The sequence below is a fragment of the Gorilla gorilla genome, chromosome 1, assembly GCF_029281585.2.
Source record: "Gorilla gorilla gorilla isolate KB3781 chromosome 1, NHGRI_mGorGor1-v2.1_pri, whole genome shotgun sequence".
Classification (NCBI taxonomy): domain Eukaryota; kingdom Metazoa; phylum Chordata; class Mammalia; order Primates; family Hominidae; genus Gorilla; species Gorilla gorilla.
In genome coordinates, this window is record NC_073224.2 from 10595732 (window position 1) to 10614878 (window position 19147).

Below are 19147 nucleotides of genomic sequence, written 5' to 3' on the forward strand. Positions count from 1 at the left end.
AAATGTTTTCGAGAAGGTATTGAAAAAATATTTGCTGAATAAATTATGTGACAAAGTATAGCATTTCCTTTGCTTAAACCTCAAAAATGTAAGCTAGATATGCAGAGCACCAAAACTTTGTAGTTACCTCTCACAGATCAATTATTCATAGGTCATTCTTGAATCATTTTTTGTTACTGAGAATTAACTTGTCTCCTCCGGCACGCGGTATTCTTGGTAGCCTCTAGGATTTCACACAGGGGGAATTTAAATTGTCTTAGAGGTCCTTCAGAGATTTACAGGAAGTGAACTGCACTTTAACGGGTCTCTGTAGAGCAGGACTATCATGATAGCATTAAAAATATAAGAAGCAAAAATGATCAATAAGATGTCACCATTTGTACTTTGAAGTGGTAACATAAGACTATGGAATGGCATATTTCCTCTGTTTGTGAAAAGGATAGTATGATGATGGTTCTTTGAGCAGAAATTGTTTTTCTTTCAAATGTCGTGTAAGGCAGCACAACGTAATAGAAAGCCCATTGGTGTGGGGGGTGAGGGTGCCAGCTTCCTGGACAGTAAAATGAACAGGACTGCAGATCGATCTCCAGGCCCCATCCAGCTCTAAAGTTCTCCAAAACTTTTGGAGATAAAGCCATAGAACTTTCTTGTGAGCATCAAAAGTTGTATTTCATGTTTATTATTGCAACTGACTTAATGTTCCAAGAGTGACTGTTACAGATCTACTATATGTAGATATACAAACTTTGTTTTCATAGTTTAGTGTTTTCCAGTAAATGAAATTTGTTTTCATATAACTAATATTTAAAGGTGTAAATAATATCTAGGACACATAAATTTAAGGAACCATCATAATTGTATTTAACTCTGATTCATTAAGGGATTAATTATCTAGTTTGTGAACATGTAAACCCCCTGTAGCTCTCTTCCCATTTCTGAACGAAGACAAAATTTCAAATTCCAGTTTGTGACTTATTCATAACCTTCAAAATTATAACCAAAGGCTAAAATGAGTTTCTAGCACTGTTTAGAAGTTTCTATTTTGGGGGCTATCCTCACCACTTAACTTGAACTGCGGATTATCAGTAGTACTGTACATAGTCCATTAATTTCAAGTCAAATCATTTCACAAGTGTTAATATTTCACGTATACATGACTGCAAGGTATGGTAGAATGCTTCATAAAAGCTACTGAAAATAAACTTCAAAAATAAAATTATCAATTAGTTAAATCATATTAGCCTATGGGAGAAATTTCAATGTGTTTACTTCCAAATTTCAAATTAATAATGGGGCAATATTATTGTGCCACCTAGAGCACCAAACAGTGGGTATAAACCATCTCCTTAGTCAGATGGAACACTGGCTGGACACTGCAGATTATCTAGGGTTTAAGATGTTAACTTCTATCACGAATCTAAATTCTGACTTCCCTATCTAAAACTTTGAGAACATCACATCTTTTATTTAAAGAGAAAAAGTAAACTTCTAACATATAAAATAACGGATTTCTTTTCAAGAGCGATAGTCCATTTTTCTTTTTACAAAATCACAGCCCTTGATTTTTCATAAACTTTGTTTCAGAATAATTTGGTCAAGAGTATTTCTACAGGAATAGGAAGAGAATCAAGTGGGCCTATAATCAAAGACCTAGCTGGGTCTCACCCTCATGGTTAGCTACTGGGACTTCGTAGCTGATGACCAGGTCCTAAAGTGGACAGAACAAGTGTTACTGGAGGTCCGTCTTTGTGGTAGGTACAGAAAACTTGGAAATGCAATTCTGAGGTTTATTCAGGGTTATTAAGAGCATGAGAATAGCTGCCCTGCAAAGGCAGGTAAACTAAGGTTTGCAGTATGGAGTAGTAAGCAAAGCCTCTACTTCCCAGGCCCCGCACCCGGGGTGTGGAACAGACAAAAGAACGGTTCTGCCCTTGCCCTTCTCGAACTTAAAATCCAATTCGCAAGGCAGGACTTACACAAATTAAACCAAATACAGTATTATGAGGAAAAGAGCCCCTGCGTGTAACAGTTGCCAATGTATGCTACACCAGTCAAAACTGAAATACGATTTGAAGGAGTTTTAAATGAAGAGCTGGAGAAACACATAAGAAGGCAGATCTAAGATGGAAGAAAAGGCGGATTCGGGTTGAAACGCCAAGTTGAGGACTGAAGAAAGCATTTGGATAAAGCAGCCTCCAAGCTGGGAAGGAGAAAAGCCAAACGAGTATAGCCACCAAAGACCCAGAAAGGCCAACAGATCATGCAGTGAGTCGGTTTAACTGAAAGGCGATTTCCTTTTCCTCCATTTGCTCAGTCCCAATTGGAAGCGCACTGCGCGGCCTGCACCGCGCTCTCGGCCCGGGTTCGGCGTGGGGGCGGGGAGGTAAGTACGGTAATGGGCGGGGCCGAGCGCGGGCGCGCTCCGGCTTTCCTCCTGCGCAGCGCTCCCGTCAGCGCAGGGGGCGGGGCGCCTATATTACGTGCGCGGCGCCGCTCCTGCGAGAGGACGTTGCGTGCTCGCTCGCGCCAGGCGAGTCTCCGCGTCTCCCTCGCGAACTCGGTGAAAGGAATTGGCGCCGTTCGACACCAGGCGGATCCGCTCTGCAGCACGAACCCATCTCCAGCCGCAGCCGCAGCCGCCGCCCGGGCCGAGGAGCAGCCGCAGCAGCCGCCACCAGTGGCCGAGTGAGCGGAGCCGAGTTTGAGGCAGCGCCTAGCGGTGAATCGGGGCCCTCACCATGAGTTCCTCGCCTGTTAATGTAAAAAAGCTGAAGGTGTCGGAGCTGAAAGAGGAGCTCAAGAAGCGACGCCTTTCTGACAAGGGTCTCAAGGCCGAGCTCATGGAGCGACTCCAGGCTGCGCTGGACGACGAGGAGGCCGGGGGCCGCCCCGCCATGGAGCCCGGGAACGGCAGCCTAGACCTGGGCGGGGATTCCGCTGGGCGCTCGGGAGCAGGCCTCGAGCAGGAGGCCGCGGCCGGCGGCGATGAAGAGGAGGAGGAAGAGGAAGAGGAGGAGGAAGGAATCTCCGCTCTGGACGGCGACCAGATGGAGCTAGGAGAGGAGAACGGGGCCGCGGGGGCGGCCGACTCGGGCCCGATGGAGGAGGAGGAGGCCGCCTCGGAAGACGAGAACGGCGACGATCAGGGTTTCCAGGAAGGGGAAGATGAGCTCGGGGACGAAGAGGAAGGCGCGGGCGACGAGAACGGGCACGGGGAGCAGCAGCCTCAACCGCCGGCGACGCAGCAGCAACAGCCCCAACAGCAGCGCGGGGCCGCCAAGGAGGCCGCGGGGAAGAGCAGCGGCCCCACCTCGCTGTTCGCGGTGACGGTGGCGCCGCCCGGGGCGAGGCAGGGCCAGCAGCAGGCGGGAGGTAAGAAGAAGGCGGAAGGCGGCGGAGGCGGCGGTCGCCCCGGGGCTCCGGCGGCGGGTGAGTGCTGCGTTGTACGTTGCGCGCGGCGGGAGGCCCGCGCGGGGTGGGGACCGTGCCCCAGGCCTGCCGGAGCCCCGCAGGGGGAGGGAGCCCCGGGCGGGAGGGCGCCGCGGTGAGGGTGGCGGGTGGGGGAGGGGGCGCGGGGAATCCCAGATTAGCCGAGAGGCCTCTGGCTCGGGGCGTGTGTGTGCGCGCGCGTGTGTGTGTGTGTGTCGGCGGTGGCAGCGCCTCCATTATGTGGCTCCAGAGCCGGGGGGAGCTGCAGCTGCCGCTGTAGGGGGAGGAGCCGCGGGCGGGCGGCGGGAGGGAGCCCGGTCGGCCCGCGGTGGCGCCGTCGCGCTGCGTGCGCGCGGTGCGGGCACATGTCTCGGGGGGAGGGGAGAGGCCCCAGGTCCCGGGGCGGGCGCGCTTTGGCGGCTCCTCGCCGCTGTATTGTGCAAGGAGCGCAGGGGCTCGGCGTGACGTCACTTCCGGCGGGAGGAGCCGGGCGGGGCGGGGGGCGGAAGATCAGTACAATGCGGCCGCGGGGAGCGCGGGCCCGCGGGGGAGGGGAGCGCCGCCGCGCCGGGCTCGGCCCCTCCCCCTCCCTGCGCTCTCTTCGGGATACACGTGGGCTTCGGGCCTGGGCCGCGCAGTTTTTCTTTGGCTTTCTCGAATCGTCGAGGAGACTGGCAAAATTAGTAACGTCTTTAGACTGCGTCACTAGCGCCAATCCAATTCGTAGTTGATTGTTTGAATTCACATTTGAGTCCTCGGTTAAAACCTCAGTTAAAAAGCAGGATAAAGTCGAGCTGCTTTGGTTCTCGGAACGGAAAAGCGTTTCTTTGTTGTTGTTTAGAGGCTTGGCCTTTTATGGGGCTCGTGTGTGTTTTAGGGGACGGCAAAACAGAACAGAAAGGCGGAGATAAAAAGAGGGGTGTTAAAAGACCACGAGAAGATCATGGCCGTGGATATTTTGAGTACATTGAAGAGAACAAGTATAGCAGGTATGGGATGCTCACCTAGTTTTACTCATCCCTTATTCGTTCGTTGATCGGAAAGCTGTATCAGGAGACAATTCTGTCTTTCAGAGCCAAATCTCCTCAGCCACCTGTTGAAGAAGAAGATGAACACTTCGATGACACAGTGGTTTGTCTTGATACTTGTAAGTGAAGCTGTTTCTCCCCAATTATGAAATGCGGTGATGGTGGTTTGTTTGTTTTTTTTTTGGTTCCAGAATGTTAGAAAACTTAATGCTTAAGTGCAGCAAAACTTGGGTTAGTTTTTTTAAAAGCAGGAAGATAATGGTTTACATTCAGAACCTAGTAGTTTAATATTTAGCACGTCATCACTTGTATTAAGTGGATTATTTTACAGGCTCTAGGAGTTTCATATTTTTATGACTTGAAAGTTCTCATTCTTAGGAAATGTAAAATTAATGCCAGTTTTTGACTAGCTAACGGAAACTTGTAACACTACCTATAATTTAGCCTTACAGGCTTCTACAATAAAGTAATTCATTTTTTTGTGGAATTATATTAAGTGAGCTATTTGGGCTAGTTAAATATTTACTAATGACTTCTCCCATTAGCACACAAGTATATTCCCTATTTTAAAAGATTGTAATATTACTTTTTCAATAACTGCTCTTTTGTTCTCAATTCCAGTTCAGTAGCTGCTGCTTTAAACATAAGTTGATTTCTTCCAAAGACCTGAGGCAGCAGCAGTGGGCTATCACTGGGCCACTAGCTTTCTTCAGCAGCGAATGGTATCAATGGCAGTGCAGCACTGTAAATACTGCTACTTTACCCAGTTGGGTTACAATTGAGTGAGAAAGTATTGCAAACCTCTAAGTGGGCTTTGACTGTCAGACTTGTATTTTTTTTTTTTTTTTTTTGTTACAAAAAAACGTAGTTGGTTTAGTGATGAGAATGTACAACTCTGGGTGTGATAAATAGACCAAAGGATAAAAATAACTTTCAAAAGTATCAGCTATGGTGTCAGCCTGCTGTGTTAGATGGAAGGCATTGGAGCTTAGCTTCTCATGTTTTCTTGTACAAATTGGCTTTATTCAGATTTGTAAGAGTGTCAATGTGAAACTCTTTCTTACTGGAATATCCTTTACAGAAGGTTGAGATAGTCATCTGAGCCTTTTTAAAAGAAAAAACTGCAGGTGAAAAAGGAGTTAGTTGATTTGAAAGTTTTAGTGAAATTCTGGGTTGTATAAATAAGAAGTTGCTAGGAATTGGCAAGGTAGTGAAGTGGTGACTCACAGGTAATGTAATTGTTAGATTTTTTAGCAAATCAGGAATATATCAATATAAGTGCAATGTTGAATTCAAACAGTCTGTTGAATTAAATTCTGTTGATTAGAGTCATTCTAATTTAAGAAAAATTCCAAACTGTAGATTTACTTTTCTCTGATCAGTAAAAAGAAAATGAGTTCCAGCTTGACTTTAGCTGTTCAAGTGAGAAGTCTGAGGAAGTGCATGTTAATGAGCCAGTGACCCATAGGTAGCTGGGTTAAAGACACTTTGGATTTGGATAATCCGGGAAGCAATTAATCCCTAATTGTTGAACAGGCAGTCCTGGGTAAAGAGGACCTAAAATGCTGCACTATTAACAGCATTAGACGGCCGGGTTTGTACTTCATAGATTTAGGCTGTCTTCTTCACAAGTTTTAGAAAAAGAATTTAGGAGCTAGAGCCCTGGTGCAGGATCAACAGCAGCTCATACTCCTATTTTAAAATAATTTGGTCGTGGCCTCCCTTCAGTTTTAATGTGGCACTGGTAAATCTACCTGGTTCTGGCATGCTTCACTTTGATTTCCTGCTATCCTCTACTGCTTGCCTCTAAATCAAGGTAAAGAGCAGAGCAGGTATGTATTAATGTCACATTGTCTTGATTATTTTAAATACTTAAAATATACATGTTAAACCTTGGTATTAGTTTCACAGGCAGTTTACTTTTCAGTACATAATTTAACAGGAGTGACTTGGTGGGAGTGGGGCTTTAAACTGAAAATTGGAACAACAGCATGATGTGGAGAAAAGTGCAGCATTAAGAAGTACATGCAAAAATTAAGTAACCAAGTTTTGTCTACATAGCAGATACGTTTACATTGGATGTCAAAAGTAACACAGTATTTGATATAATTACAGATAATTGTGATCTACATTTTAAAATATCAAGAGATCGTCTCAGTGCTTCTTCCCTTACAATGGAGAGTTTTGCTTTTCTTTGGGCTGGAGGAAGAGCATCCTATGGTGTGTCAAAAGGCAAAGTGTGTTTTGAGATGAAGGTAAATGCAATTTTATGATTTGTTTGTTTGTTTTTGGAGACAGTCTCACTCTGTCCCCTAGGCTGGATTGCCGTGGTGCGACCTAGGCTCACTGCAACCTCCGCGTCCTGGGTTCAAGCGATTCTCCTTGCTTCAGTCTCTCAAGTAGCTGGGACTAGAGGCACACACCACCACACCTGGCTAATTTTTGTATTTTTAATAGAGATGGGGTTTCACCATGTAGGCCAGGCTGGTCGCCAACTCCTGACCTCAGGTGATCCACTGTCTTGGCCTCCCAAAGTGCTGGGATTACAGGCATGAGCCACCGTGCCCAGCCTTTTTTTTTCTTTTTAAAATAGTGGCAAGGTCTCACCATGTTGCCCAGGCTGGTCTTGAACTCCTAAGCTCAAGTGATCTGCCCGCCTGAGCCTCCCAGAATGCTGGAATTACAGGTGCTTCATACTGCTAAGTTATCAAAGGTGCTTATTTTTGAAGCTTCCTGTAAATTAAAAGAGGAGCTTGGAACCCTCATTTTGTTGTGACAGTTAATCACGGTTGTTATGTTAGAACTTGCCATGCAGAGCTAGGCGATTTTTTATTTAGGGTACTTCATTTTTATCAAGCATTTGAAAGGGCCACCAAAGAGTTAAAAATAAGATTTGGTTAGATTACTGCTTTTGTTGGTGAGAAAAACATTAATTGTATCCTTTAATTGGCTTTAAGTTAAAGACTGACAACATGAACTTTAAAAATATTAAGTATTCTTTTAAATATGGGTCAAATAAGTATTTAATTCTTTAAATTTCAAGTTATAAGCACATCAGTTTAAAGTTCTTACAAATATTGGGGGTGGGCTAGAGTGTGCCTTCTTTGTATTTATAGCTAGAGGAAGATTAGCCCGTGGCGCAATGAAATATGCGAGAGTTAAGGGGTTACCTCCTTGGTGTATTATTGTAATTATTTAATGATTTGACTTTCAGGTTACAGAGAAGATCCCAGTAAGGCATTTATATACAAAAGATATTGACATACATGAAGTTCGTATTGGCTGGTCACTAACTACAAGTGGAATGTTACTTGGTAAAGCTTCTTTTTGACTGATGTGGGCTCATGAATGTTCAGGAGGGTCTGATTTCAGTGTTTTTTAACTAGAGGGCATTCTAAGCCTTTTGCCTGTTTTTATCTATTCTGTTAATACTTCAGACAGGTAATATTAGCACATAGTAGGCACAGGCTACATTTTAGTTTTTGTTCCTTTATTAGAAGTTTATGACCAATGGTTGAAATAAAAGCTTACCCATGATATGCAAATCGTCAACTAATTTGGTCTCTGCGTATATATCCCACCTAACTTCCGTCAATTCTGGTACAGAGATAGAAAAGTAATAGTGTCAGTGACGGGTGATTAGGTTATATGCTTACTTCTCTTGTAGCCTACATCTTAAGTAGTAAAATAGATGAGTCTTTGGACTATTTTAAACATCTACTACATGAAGATTAATTATTTTCTTAGGTGAAGAAGAATTTTCTTACGGGTATTCTCTAAAAGGAATAAAAACATGCAACTGTGAGACTGAAGATTATGGAGAAAAGTTTGATGAAAATGATGTGATTACATGTTTTGCTGTAAGTTAAAGCTAACTTTCTATGTATAAATGGCAAAGTTAGTAGCTATATCTAGGAACTTTAAAGAAGCTTTATGAGGTCGGTTTTCAATATGAGCAACAAAATACACCAGTCCCTGGATTAGTGTAAAGACTTCATTCAGCAGTTGAATTGGGAAAACACAGGACATTTTTGAGGAACTCACTAATTCATTTTGACTGAAAACAGTGAACATGAAATTGACCTAGAAAATTTAGTCTAGCTTCTAGGTCAGTATTGTTTCTGGTTCTGGAGATACGTGCTTCATGGTTTACAACCATCAGATTTCTTAACTGTAGCCCTTAAAGGCCACCTAATAGTTCTTTAACCTGTAGCTTCCACAGGATAAGCTTTGCTCCTAATTTTAATTCTTAGTTTTTTAGAAAGTTTAAGGAAGCAGATTTTAACTGTTGAATTTTTTTCTGTGTAACAGAACTTTGAAAGTGATGAAGTAGAACTCTCCTATGCTAAGAATGGACAAGATCTTGGCGTTGCCTTCAAAATCAGTAAGGAAGTTCTTGCTGGACGGCCACTGTTCCCGCATGTTCTCTGCCACAACTGTGCAGTTGAATTTAATTTTGGTCAGAAGGAAAAGCCATATTTTCCAATACCTGAAGAGTATACTTTCATCCAGAACGTCCCCTTAGAGGATCGAGTTAGAGGACCAAAGGGGCCTGAAGAGAAGAAAGATTGTGAAGTAAGGGATTTTTTTTTTAAACTGTGGCATTTGAATATTGCTTGCCTGGCACAAAATGACATTTAGAAGAACTAGATGATTAGTCTGTTTCATTTACTTTCTGCTGTGCATATTGCCCTTAAGTAACTGTTTCCCCCTTATGTTGACTGTTAATCTTTCCATAAACACAAATTTTTGTCCCTTAGTGTAAGGGCTATGAAAACTTAGATATTTAAATTGGCCTTAAAAAACAATATTTAAAGAATTATTAGGTGGTGTCTACTGACAGTGAAATGACATTTCGACTTTTCACTAGGTTGTGATGATGATTGGCTTGCCAGGAGCTGGAAAAACTACCTGGGTTACTAAACATGCAGCAGAAAATCCAGGGAAATATAACATTCTTGGCACAAATACTATTATGGATAAGATGATGGTAAGTAAAATGTTTAGGGCCTGATCTCAGTGTTTAAAATAGACTGGGAGAGGCTGGGCATGGTGGTTCACGCCTGTAATCTCAGCATTTTGGGAGGCTGAGGTGGATGGATCACCTGAGGTCAGGAGTTTGAGACCCACCTGGCCAACATGGCGAAGCCCCGTTCCTACTAAAAATTAAAAAATTAGCTAGGTGTGGTAGTGAGTTCCTGTAATCCCAGCTGCTCGGGAGGTTGAGGCAGGGACAATTACTTGAACCTGGGAGGCAGAGGTTGCAGTGAGTCGAGATCGTGCCATTGTACTCCAGTCTGGGCGACAGAGCAACACTCCTCCGTCTCAGAAAAAAAAAAGAAAGAAAAGAAAAATTATAGACCGGGAGGTATTCTAGGTAAACTTTTTGCCTTTGTCTCTATCCATTTTGTTAATATCTTAAAGAGATGGGAGGAAAGGCAAGATTAAGTTGGTTCTTTCAACTCTGAGGGTAAACTGCCTTCCAGTGGCTAGGCTTCTGTTTTTTTTCCGTAGTGTTTTTGAGCTCTTAACATCTAGCAGCTAAAAAGAATTGAGTAAGTGTAAGGTCTTGTTACATAGTTTAAGTGACCCTGTTTTTGTAGCAATAATGGACAAAGGTAATACTTCAATTATAAATTGTTGCCTGCTTTACATATAGTTATGAGTTGAATTTTAAAAAGCATAACTTATTAAAATTCACAAGTTCAAGGGGAAATTTTAACTTTTGAATATAGGTGGCAGGTTTTAAGAAGCAAATGGCAGATACTGGAAAACTGAACACACTGTTGCAGAGAGCCCCCCAGTGTCTTGGGAAATTTATTGAGATTGCTGCCCGAAAGAAGCGAAATTTTATTCTGGATCAGGTACGCTGTAGCTCTGAAATTGAAAAATATTAACTGATAATTTAGATATATTCGTGTAGAATTAATGTTTAGGGTTGTAAACATAAATTTCTTTTTTTAAAGACAAATGTGTCTGCTGCTGCCCAGAGGAGAAAAATGTGCCTGTTTGCAGGCTTCCAGCGAAAAGCTGTTGTAGTTTGCCCAAAAGATGAAGACTATAAGCAAAGAACACAGAAGAAAGCAGAAGTAGAGGGGAAAGACCTACCAGAACATGCGGTCCTCAAAATGAAAGGCATGGAATTTTAATTCTGTTACTGTGTGAAATCTTTTTTTAAAAAGAATGTTTTTCCTACATATTCTGCTTGTGTAACTATGTTAAATCTATTAGGACTTACGCCTCCTGAAAGTTAACATTTTTTCCAGCAATACTGCTTCAGGAATTAAAATTGCAGTTGTTAAATATGCATATATGTTTGGTCTGTTTTTATTTTTAGGAAAATCTGTTATTAAACCTCAAGAATTGTCAGCTTTAGGATTGTGAGGATTCGTGGTGGGTTTCTAAGTTAATAATATGACTTTGTTTCCTGCAGGAAACTTTACCCTCCCAGAGGTAGCTGAGTGCTTTGATGAAATAACCTATGTTGAACTTCAGAAGGAAGAAGCCCAAAAACTCTTGGAGCAATATAAAGAAGAAAGCAAAAAGGCTCTTCCACCAGAAAAGAAACAGAACACTGGCTCAAAGAAAAGCAATAAAAATAAGAGTGGCAAGAACCAGTTTAACAGAGGTGGTGGCCATAGAGGACGTGGAGGGTTCAATATGCGTGGTGGAAATTTCAGAGGAGGAGGCAAGTTAATTTTGAGTGTTCTGTATTTAGTTCAGGATCGAAACAAGTGATAATTTTATAGTTTGGATGTAGCTGAAGTTTCTTCCTCATTAATGGTATACTGTCACAGTAACTAGTTTAAAGTATTCATGTGATTTGATATTAAATACACCTAGGTTATGTTAATGGTTAGAATTAAACATTTCTTTTGTGTTTAAACAATTATTTTTGGAGAAAAAGGAACAATCTAGAGGAATCCTAAGTCTTCTGTATAAGTAGGGTACAATATACAATGAAACTAAAACAGCTCTTGTTTTTTAGCCCCTGGGAATCGTGGCGGATATAATAGGAGGGGCAACATGCCACAGAGAGGTGGTGGCGGTGGAGGAAGTGGTGGAATCGGCTATCCATACCCTCGTGCCCCTGTTTTTCCTGGCCGTGGTAGTTACTCAAACAGAGGGAACTACAACAGAGGTGGAATGCCCAACAGAGGGAACTACAACCAGGTAATGATTCAAGATCCCTGGAAGCATGATTGATAACTGTAGCTTAGTCTGGAAAGGTGTGAGCTTTATGTTGGGGTGTCTTAGTAATCCGTAAGGAACATGATAGGCATTGACATAAGGAAAATTGAACCTAGTAATGGTGAAATGAGTCTACTTACTTTTGAGTTTTTTCAGGTGTACTAAACAAGTCAGATGCATTTCTCATAATGAATAAAAAATTAAAACATTAAGAAACCAGCAGAGGGTATCCAGAATTTGTGTATTGCCCCCTAAGATTAGGGGCTAGCAACCTGTCCATTTCTGCTCCTCTCTCCCACCCCCACAAACCTAACAAGCAATTGGGCTCAGAGCTCTAAGAGAGTATTTCCTTTTTGTAGAACTTCAGAGGACGAGGAAACAATCGTGGCTACAAAAATCAATCTCAGGGCTACAACCAGTGGCAGCAGGGTGTAAGTAATTTCTTACGTGCTTTATGTACATTAATTGTATTTTGAGTTCCTAAGATTTATCAGTCTTGAAAAAGATCTTGTCCAGGGATTGAAGTGTTTATAAGTGTTAATAGGGTAAAGTGTGAATCGTCTTGCAGTAGTAGCCATAATCTATCTTTTGAAGGCAAAATAGGTTGAAGATTGCTATAAATTAAATTTTTTTAATAAAGTAATATTATTTAATATATACAGTTCTTACTGCTAGCTTTAATTGTGTAAACTAACAAAGTCATGATGTTTCGTTTTGTAATGTGTATTGATAATTATGGGATATTAAAACTAAATCTGGTTTGGTAGAAATCAGAGGTATGACAGGTATAAATTTGTTTCCAGCAAATTACTCTGAATTAGATTCATTGTCATTTCCTAAAAACAGTTTGAGTGGCTTATTGATGTTTTTTCTTTAAAAACAAAATTTTCTCTTACAGCAATTCTGGGGTCAGAAGCCATGGAGTCAGCATTATCACCAAGGATATTATTGAATACCCAAATAAAACGAACTGATACATATTTCTCCAAAACCTTCACAAGAAGTCGACTGTTTTCTTTAGTAGGCTAACTTTTTAAACATTCCACAAGAGGAAGTGCCTGCGGGTTCCTTTTTTAGAAGCTTTGTGGGTTGATTTTTTTTCTTTTCTTTTTTGTACATTTTTAATTGCAGTTTAAAAGTGAATCGTAAGAGAACCTCAGCATTGTGCACGATAAGAGAATGTGTCAGTATTTCAGGGTTCTACATTTTATCTGTAAAATGTGACTTTTTTTTTTTTTTTATCACAACAGAAGTAAAATGTTGCTTTGTACCTGGTGTCTTTTATTAAGAATTTACTCCCCCCATTTCTCACAGAGAATAACAGTCGGGAGTCATTGTCACAATATAATAGAAATGTTAGCAACCAGATTCATGTAAGGACTAAGTGGTCCTCATGAATTGCATTAAGACTCTGTACTGCTCATATTACACTCCATCCTCTCTGTAGTTTGCTGGGTAGTGGAGGGGGTAAGCTAAATCATAGTTTCTGACAATAACTGGGAAGGTTTTTTCTTAAAATAACAATGGAATTGGTATAATTGGGATTGAAAACTAAAACTTGGAACTAAGATAGAGAAGATGGAGTGTATGTAGAAGGGCTGTTAAAAATGTAAAACTTGGTTGCATTATTTGTGGAGGCTCAAACTTGTGAAGGTTAATACCATAATTTTTCCATTTGTTCTGCATTTTGATTCTGAAAAGAAAGCTGGCTTTGCCCATTTCTTATTAAAAAAACTTGTTGTAAATCCAGTTGTCTAATGGGATCTATATGAAGTTAGCCATGTCTGTATGCCCTTCTCCCACAAAATACTGTATAACTAGTGTGCTTGTAGTAGTTAACTCCACCATCTTTGTAAGCTAATGAAATTGTGAGTCACCCATTTATATCTTAATTTTTAATCATGTCAGTTCTTGAATGGGTATCTCCTTAGCCTGCTGATTTCTTTTTCTTTCTAAAGAAAGTGGGTGGAGAAATTAATTTAGACGTTTGTTTGCAATAAAAAGAATTCATTTTACTCTTGTTTTGGGATTCTCGCCATCAAGGTTCAAAATCCCTTTATATAACTCCCAAGAGGAGAAATTTATTAAGTGTGTGCTTTCTGGACAGCTTATTCTTTACTCTGCATAGAACATTTAGGTTTTAAAAACTTAAATGTATACTGACAATTGATACATAATTATGAAGTAAAGTTGAATTCTTCCCTTCCCCTCCCCCCCAGACAACTTTTAACATATTTAATGAGGGGAAAAGGTACTGGCTGGGAGAAGTTAACACTGAGTTTATCATCTTTACAGAATGCTAATGCTGTCCTCAACTGATTATTTTATATACATATATATGATACATGAAACTCTGGGAACAGATGCTTTTAGAAGCCATCATGCAAGCCAGTCATTGATGTCACTGCTACACAACACTGCTAACTTGACTGTAGCTATGTAATAACATTAGATCCCCTAATTGTAATTATATTGGGTTTGCACAGAACACTTTAATCTTCCCCTCACCAATGTGAAGTGAGGAATCAGGAGTCAAACTGTAGAACTAAAATTTGACTTCAGTCTAGTGTTTCCTTGGTGTTTTTAGGTTGCTTTGGTAAGTTTAGGTTTGCTATATTTCTGATTGCTTAGAATTTTGTTTTAGCCCTTTAAAATCAGATCATAAATATGAATTCATACTTCTAAGGAATTTTCTTGCTATAAGCTGGAGTTTAGGTGATGTATAGGTTCAGTTGAGACATTTTTGGAACAGGCAAATCCTTAGTTAACATAAGATATTTAACAGTTGAAGGTAGTGTCATGGATTTTTATCTTTTTTAGCAAGTAATGCTAAGAACCACTGGCCTGAGCTACTACTCTTCAGTATACATTATTAGGATTGCATAGACTTACCTAGAGGAACAGTTTCAGGTTTTGATGCTAATCAGTGTTGTGTCCTAAAGTTGTCCTTTGTGCCTTTAAAAAGTTTTGGATATACCCTCTAGTTTAAAATTGCTTATTAAGGAATTCATTTTATAATTGCAGTGGGAAAGTAATGGTCAAGTAACACTAGGTAGACTATCATGCCTGTGTAGCCCAGAGAATTTGGCGGGCGAGAGAATAGATAAAAATGGCACCCAGAAAAATGTTAAAATCTTTAGTCAAGACTAGAATTAATACAATTGTCTACACTTGTATGGCAGAAATAACCTTATAAAGTGTTCAAGGAATTCAGAGAAGGGAATGTACCAAATAGCAAGCAACAGGGAGAAAATTAGGTAAGAAGTAAGATACGAACGAGAAACCTGATTTATTGCTCATCCTTCCCTTGCCTCCCTAATGGCAAGCAAAAATCTGAACAACTGAAAAGGATGTAGTTCTGGACAAATCCTGACTACCCAGAGGAAACTCACTGTGAGATTGCTGTTGATTTGAGGGGTGCTTTCACTAAGAGGTTATATTTTAAAGTAGAATAACATGCTGAGTGTAAACTGGCTTTGGATTGGTCAGCTGCAGTAGTACAAAAACAGCATAGAATTTGAGAAAACTAAAACTGCTATGAGATAGCTATGAGAAAACTAAAACTGCTATGAGATAGAAATGTAAAATTATGTGGAAAGTTTTCCCTCATATACTCACATACAGCCTTTGAAGGGCTCTGGCTCTGACCGGTTGATGGCCTTGAGCGAGATGAAATCATGAAATTGAGTCAAATCAATTTGACATTGAAATGACAAGAGGAAACTCTTAAATATATAAAAACAAGCTCTCATTGCCTAGGATAGATACTGTCTTAAAAATAAAGACTGAACCTAGATGTTCTGAGCACTAGCAACAAGGTATTTTAACAAGTTTAAAGAAATTCTCTGAAAAAGTTATAAAATTATTCTAGGAAACATAACCATAATAGTGTTTTAAGGGACTTTCACCTGGGGGTTTTATATTCATGAACAGAGTGTATTCTGTATTTAAAATGTCTCATTTGTGGGAATTGAATGACATGTTTTTTTGATAAATTTATTCACAATATAAATTGACTTTTTATTCTAGGACAATGTGAATAATGGGTTCCATTGCACAAGTACAAATATTTTAATAGCTTCTTAGGCAGTGGTGTAGACATCTTGGATATAAATAATTGTAGATCTTGTATATTTGATTTTTAAAAAACTAGAATAAACAGGCATAAACATATCTTAGAATCCAAGTGGTAGTGTTTAGCATTGGATATAATAAATGGATGTTTTACAAAGTGTTTCCATAATTCTCTTCCTATACATAAATATAAAATGTCTTGTTTTCAAAAGTGGATGGAACTTGGCTGGGTGTGGTGGCTCATGCCTGTAATCCTAGCACTTTGGGAGGCCAAGGCGGGAGGATCACTTGAGCTCAGGAGTTTGAGACCATCCTGGGCAACATAGTGAGACCTGGTCTCTTAAAAAAGAAAAAAAAAAAGTGGATGGAACTTGTAGCAGAGAATTTTATCTACTTCTCAACCTGCTTCAGAATACTCATTTGAGATGTTCCCCTGGAAAGATGAACACAATACTGCATCTGAAGCCATTTCTTCCTACCTAACATTCTTAAAATGATTAGAGTCTAAACTTTGTCATTCATTCCTAATTCTGGAGCTCTGAGGTTGAGGTGTTCAGAGTTTGGTGAATAATTGGGTTTAAGTTTTAACATTTTAGTAATAATAAAAGCAAACATATATATGTTAAGGCCTGACAATAGGTTGCAATACCTATGCATTGGGACTCATACCCAGCATAAATGGTGAGGGACTGAACAGTGCTTTGAGCAAGAATTGGTTAACTACCTGAGATCTCTTAAAACAGTAATTTGAATTACTAATATATAAACCACAAGTCTCTTCGAATTGTTAATTGCCTAAATTTACCCTAAAATTTAGTTAACGCTGCAGTGCCTTTATTAAAGCTTTTTTTTGGGGGGGGGGGGGGGGGGCACAGCTACTCCATAACTTTAAGTTTTAAAGCATGAAGGTGATCTAGCTAGTGTTAGTGCTTGAGTTGGTAGTTACATAGGCTGCTCTTGAATCATCCTGTTTTCTTTCCCTAGTATTAGCACTACAGGTACATATTTGTAAAATAAGCATTAAAAGTACTTTGTCCAGCTAACTCATGTTGGAGTGACCTTTGTCTTATTAACCTTTGTTACTAAACTTGTTAATTAGAATAAGCCCTTGAGAATTTGGAAGTGAGCTATACTACTAATGTAGTATATATCTCTTGAGTGTTGGAGTAGATGAAAAACCAGGGGTCCCCAAGAGTATATTTTTGAAATTGAACAGAAACAATTCATCTTAATATTTAGTTTTCATTATGTTTAGCTTAATATGTGTGCTAGTTTATTTGGCGTCACACTTGTGTCAATCTCAAGTCATGCAGAAATAGCACAGTCTCAGAAAAGAGGTTAGGTGGGAAATAGATGCTATGCTTACATTATTGAGCAGGACTGTGCTTTCACATCCTAACCAATTGAGTAAAAATATAAATGATTGAAGTAATTTTCATTAGTTGCCCCAGGAGTCTTTAATAATAGTTTTAAGGGATAGTAGATTGGACATAGGTAGATGGGTTATTCATAATGGATATTCATAATGTTATTCATAATGGATATTCATATGGATATTCATAATGTTAACCTAGAATTATTCAGAAAATATAACACCTATGTAGTAGAATCTATTGATTGTAAGCCTAGTGTTGGTAGGCAAACATGTTGATGATGGGCCAGGACATCAGTAATCACTACTTGGTTAGGCAAGTAATTAGGACAGGGATTGTAATCATGTCAATTTGTAGCTACCTAATTATTGATTAGGATACTTTATTTTTCATGCCAGGATTCAGCATATACTTAGATCTTGAGCAGGGGCTTTGCTTTTAAAGCTGAATCCTGGGCATAAGAAGCTGTGTACTGTAGTTGAAAGTGAAGTAAATGTCAATGTAGGCTAGTCTCTAGAGAAATGTCTTCTATAAAGATTCAGGGTTTTTTTGCACCATTATGATCACCATACTGTGCCAATGACATAGTTACTCATGAGCATGTCCAGTCTGTCTACATTAATGAAAGATAATGCAGAGATCACAGGCTGGAGAGTTACATCTGACCAAGAAGTGGTGCACTACTGGGGCATATTCTTTCCTGCTATTCCTTTAACAGTTCCATTCTGAACCTTACAGGAAGTAAAATAAGTTATGTCTGGTAAAATATACGTTGCAAACACTTAAAGCATTGCCACAAATTGGTGACAGCCAAGACATTTAAAAAAATTTTAAAACACCAAGAATAGATGTGGCTAGTACAGACAACAGTTTATAAGTGTGACATTAATGCTATAAAAGTTAAAGCATATATAGAGATACCTAAAGAGTTATTGGGGCTTATTTAAATGTCAACTAACAAAGGAATTTTTTGAGGCAGCTTGTATCCTGTATCAGTTGTTTGTAGTTAAAGATGGGGAGAGTCATGGTCACGTACAAGAAAAAAAGATTCCAACATAACTTTTTTTTTTTTTTCTTGAAAAGTAAAGCAAACAAATGTGTTGATTTACATTTCATCTCCTTTTCCTTAGTCTGTCCATGTGAATGTGCTGTGTGGAAGAGTTAAAGGGCCCAACTAAATGTTCCAGTGATTCCAATAGGTATTCCAAATTAATTGCTGCTTGTACATTTAATAGTTATGTTAGGCTTCCAGAATCACTTTAAATAGGACTCTTTTTAAAATATGGGGGAAGAGAGTAATTGGTAACCAGATGGACAGAGTCTCTAACAGAAAAAAAGGGTGTTTTCTCTTGCATATCTGAGGTGAAGTGTGTATTCTGTGTGCTCTTAGCAATTGGCAGTCCTCTTGCTTAGGTTTACAGGTGTATGTGAAAATAGACCTGAGTCTTTTCAAAGTTAGATCATTTTTCTGATTTCATCTTTAACTTTTGGCAATACATTTGTTTTGATATCCACCCTACTTGGTAGAGTGTAAGTACTTCCTTACAATGTTCTAATGTAAAACAGTGCATAGGAGACCTTTCTGTCCTTGGTTGCCCAAAATCTTTTTCATTTCTACTAAATTCAGAAATACATATTTTTACTAGCTTATGAAAATTTGGAAAATAGCTTGACATCCTTTTGGATAATGAAGTGATTAGTTCATATATTGAAGTATATAAAATGAACTAGGAAGTAAATTCAAGACTGAAGGAATGGGAGAGCTTGTGTGAGTTTTGGTTGTATCAGTCCAGAATATGTAATTTTCCATTTCCCTGAAAAAGACTTCAGAGGAAATTTATTTTCCCCACTATACGCTCCAGAATGTCTTTAGGTGAAATGAGAGGGCTGGGCTCTTCTGATTCCAGACGTAGCTATCAGAGTTTGCTTAATGAAATATGGGGCTACTCACAAATAAAGCAATTTAATGGTTTCGGAAGAGTAGGCAACTTGTGGTTTCATTACCATTTCTGTTCATTTGAGAAAAATCATAAAATTACAGAAAAGGAAACA

The 19147-nt window shown here is 39.7% G+C and overlaps 1 protein-coding gene across 2 annotated transcripts; it reads left to right on the forward strand.

The window, feature by feature from the left end:
• Nucleotides 1-1854: 1854 nt before the first annotated feature.
• On the forward strand, nucleotides 1855-13663 carry HNRNPU (heterogeneous nuclear ribonucleoprotein U). Of its 2 annotated transcripts, none has more exons than XM_031015194.3 (14): nucleotides 1855-3372; nucleotides 4307-4418; nucleotides 4503-4576; nucleotides 6573-6712; nucleotides 7672-7771; nucleotides 8205-8317; nucleotides 8769-9032; nucleotides 9328-9447; nucleotides 10193-10321; nucleotides 10424-10592; nucleotides 10891-11145; nucleotides 11446-11630; nucleotides 12008-12079; nucleotides 12547-13663. In XM_031015194.3, the coding sequence occupies exons 1-14, from the start codon at nucleotides 2739-2741 to the stop codon at nucleotides 12598-12600; spliced, it is 2421 nt and encodes an 806-aa protein (XP_030871054.1). In that variant the 5' UTR covers nucleotides 1855-2738; the 3' UTR covers nucleotides 12601-13663. The 2 variants fall into 2 exon arrangements, with proteins under 2 accessions (XP_030871054.1, XP_030871053.1); XM_031015193.3 differs by having other exon boundaries at nucleotides 2463-3429.
• The last annotated feature ends 5484 nt before the right edge of the window (nucleotides 13664-19147 follow it).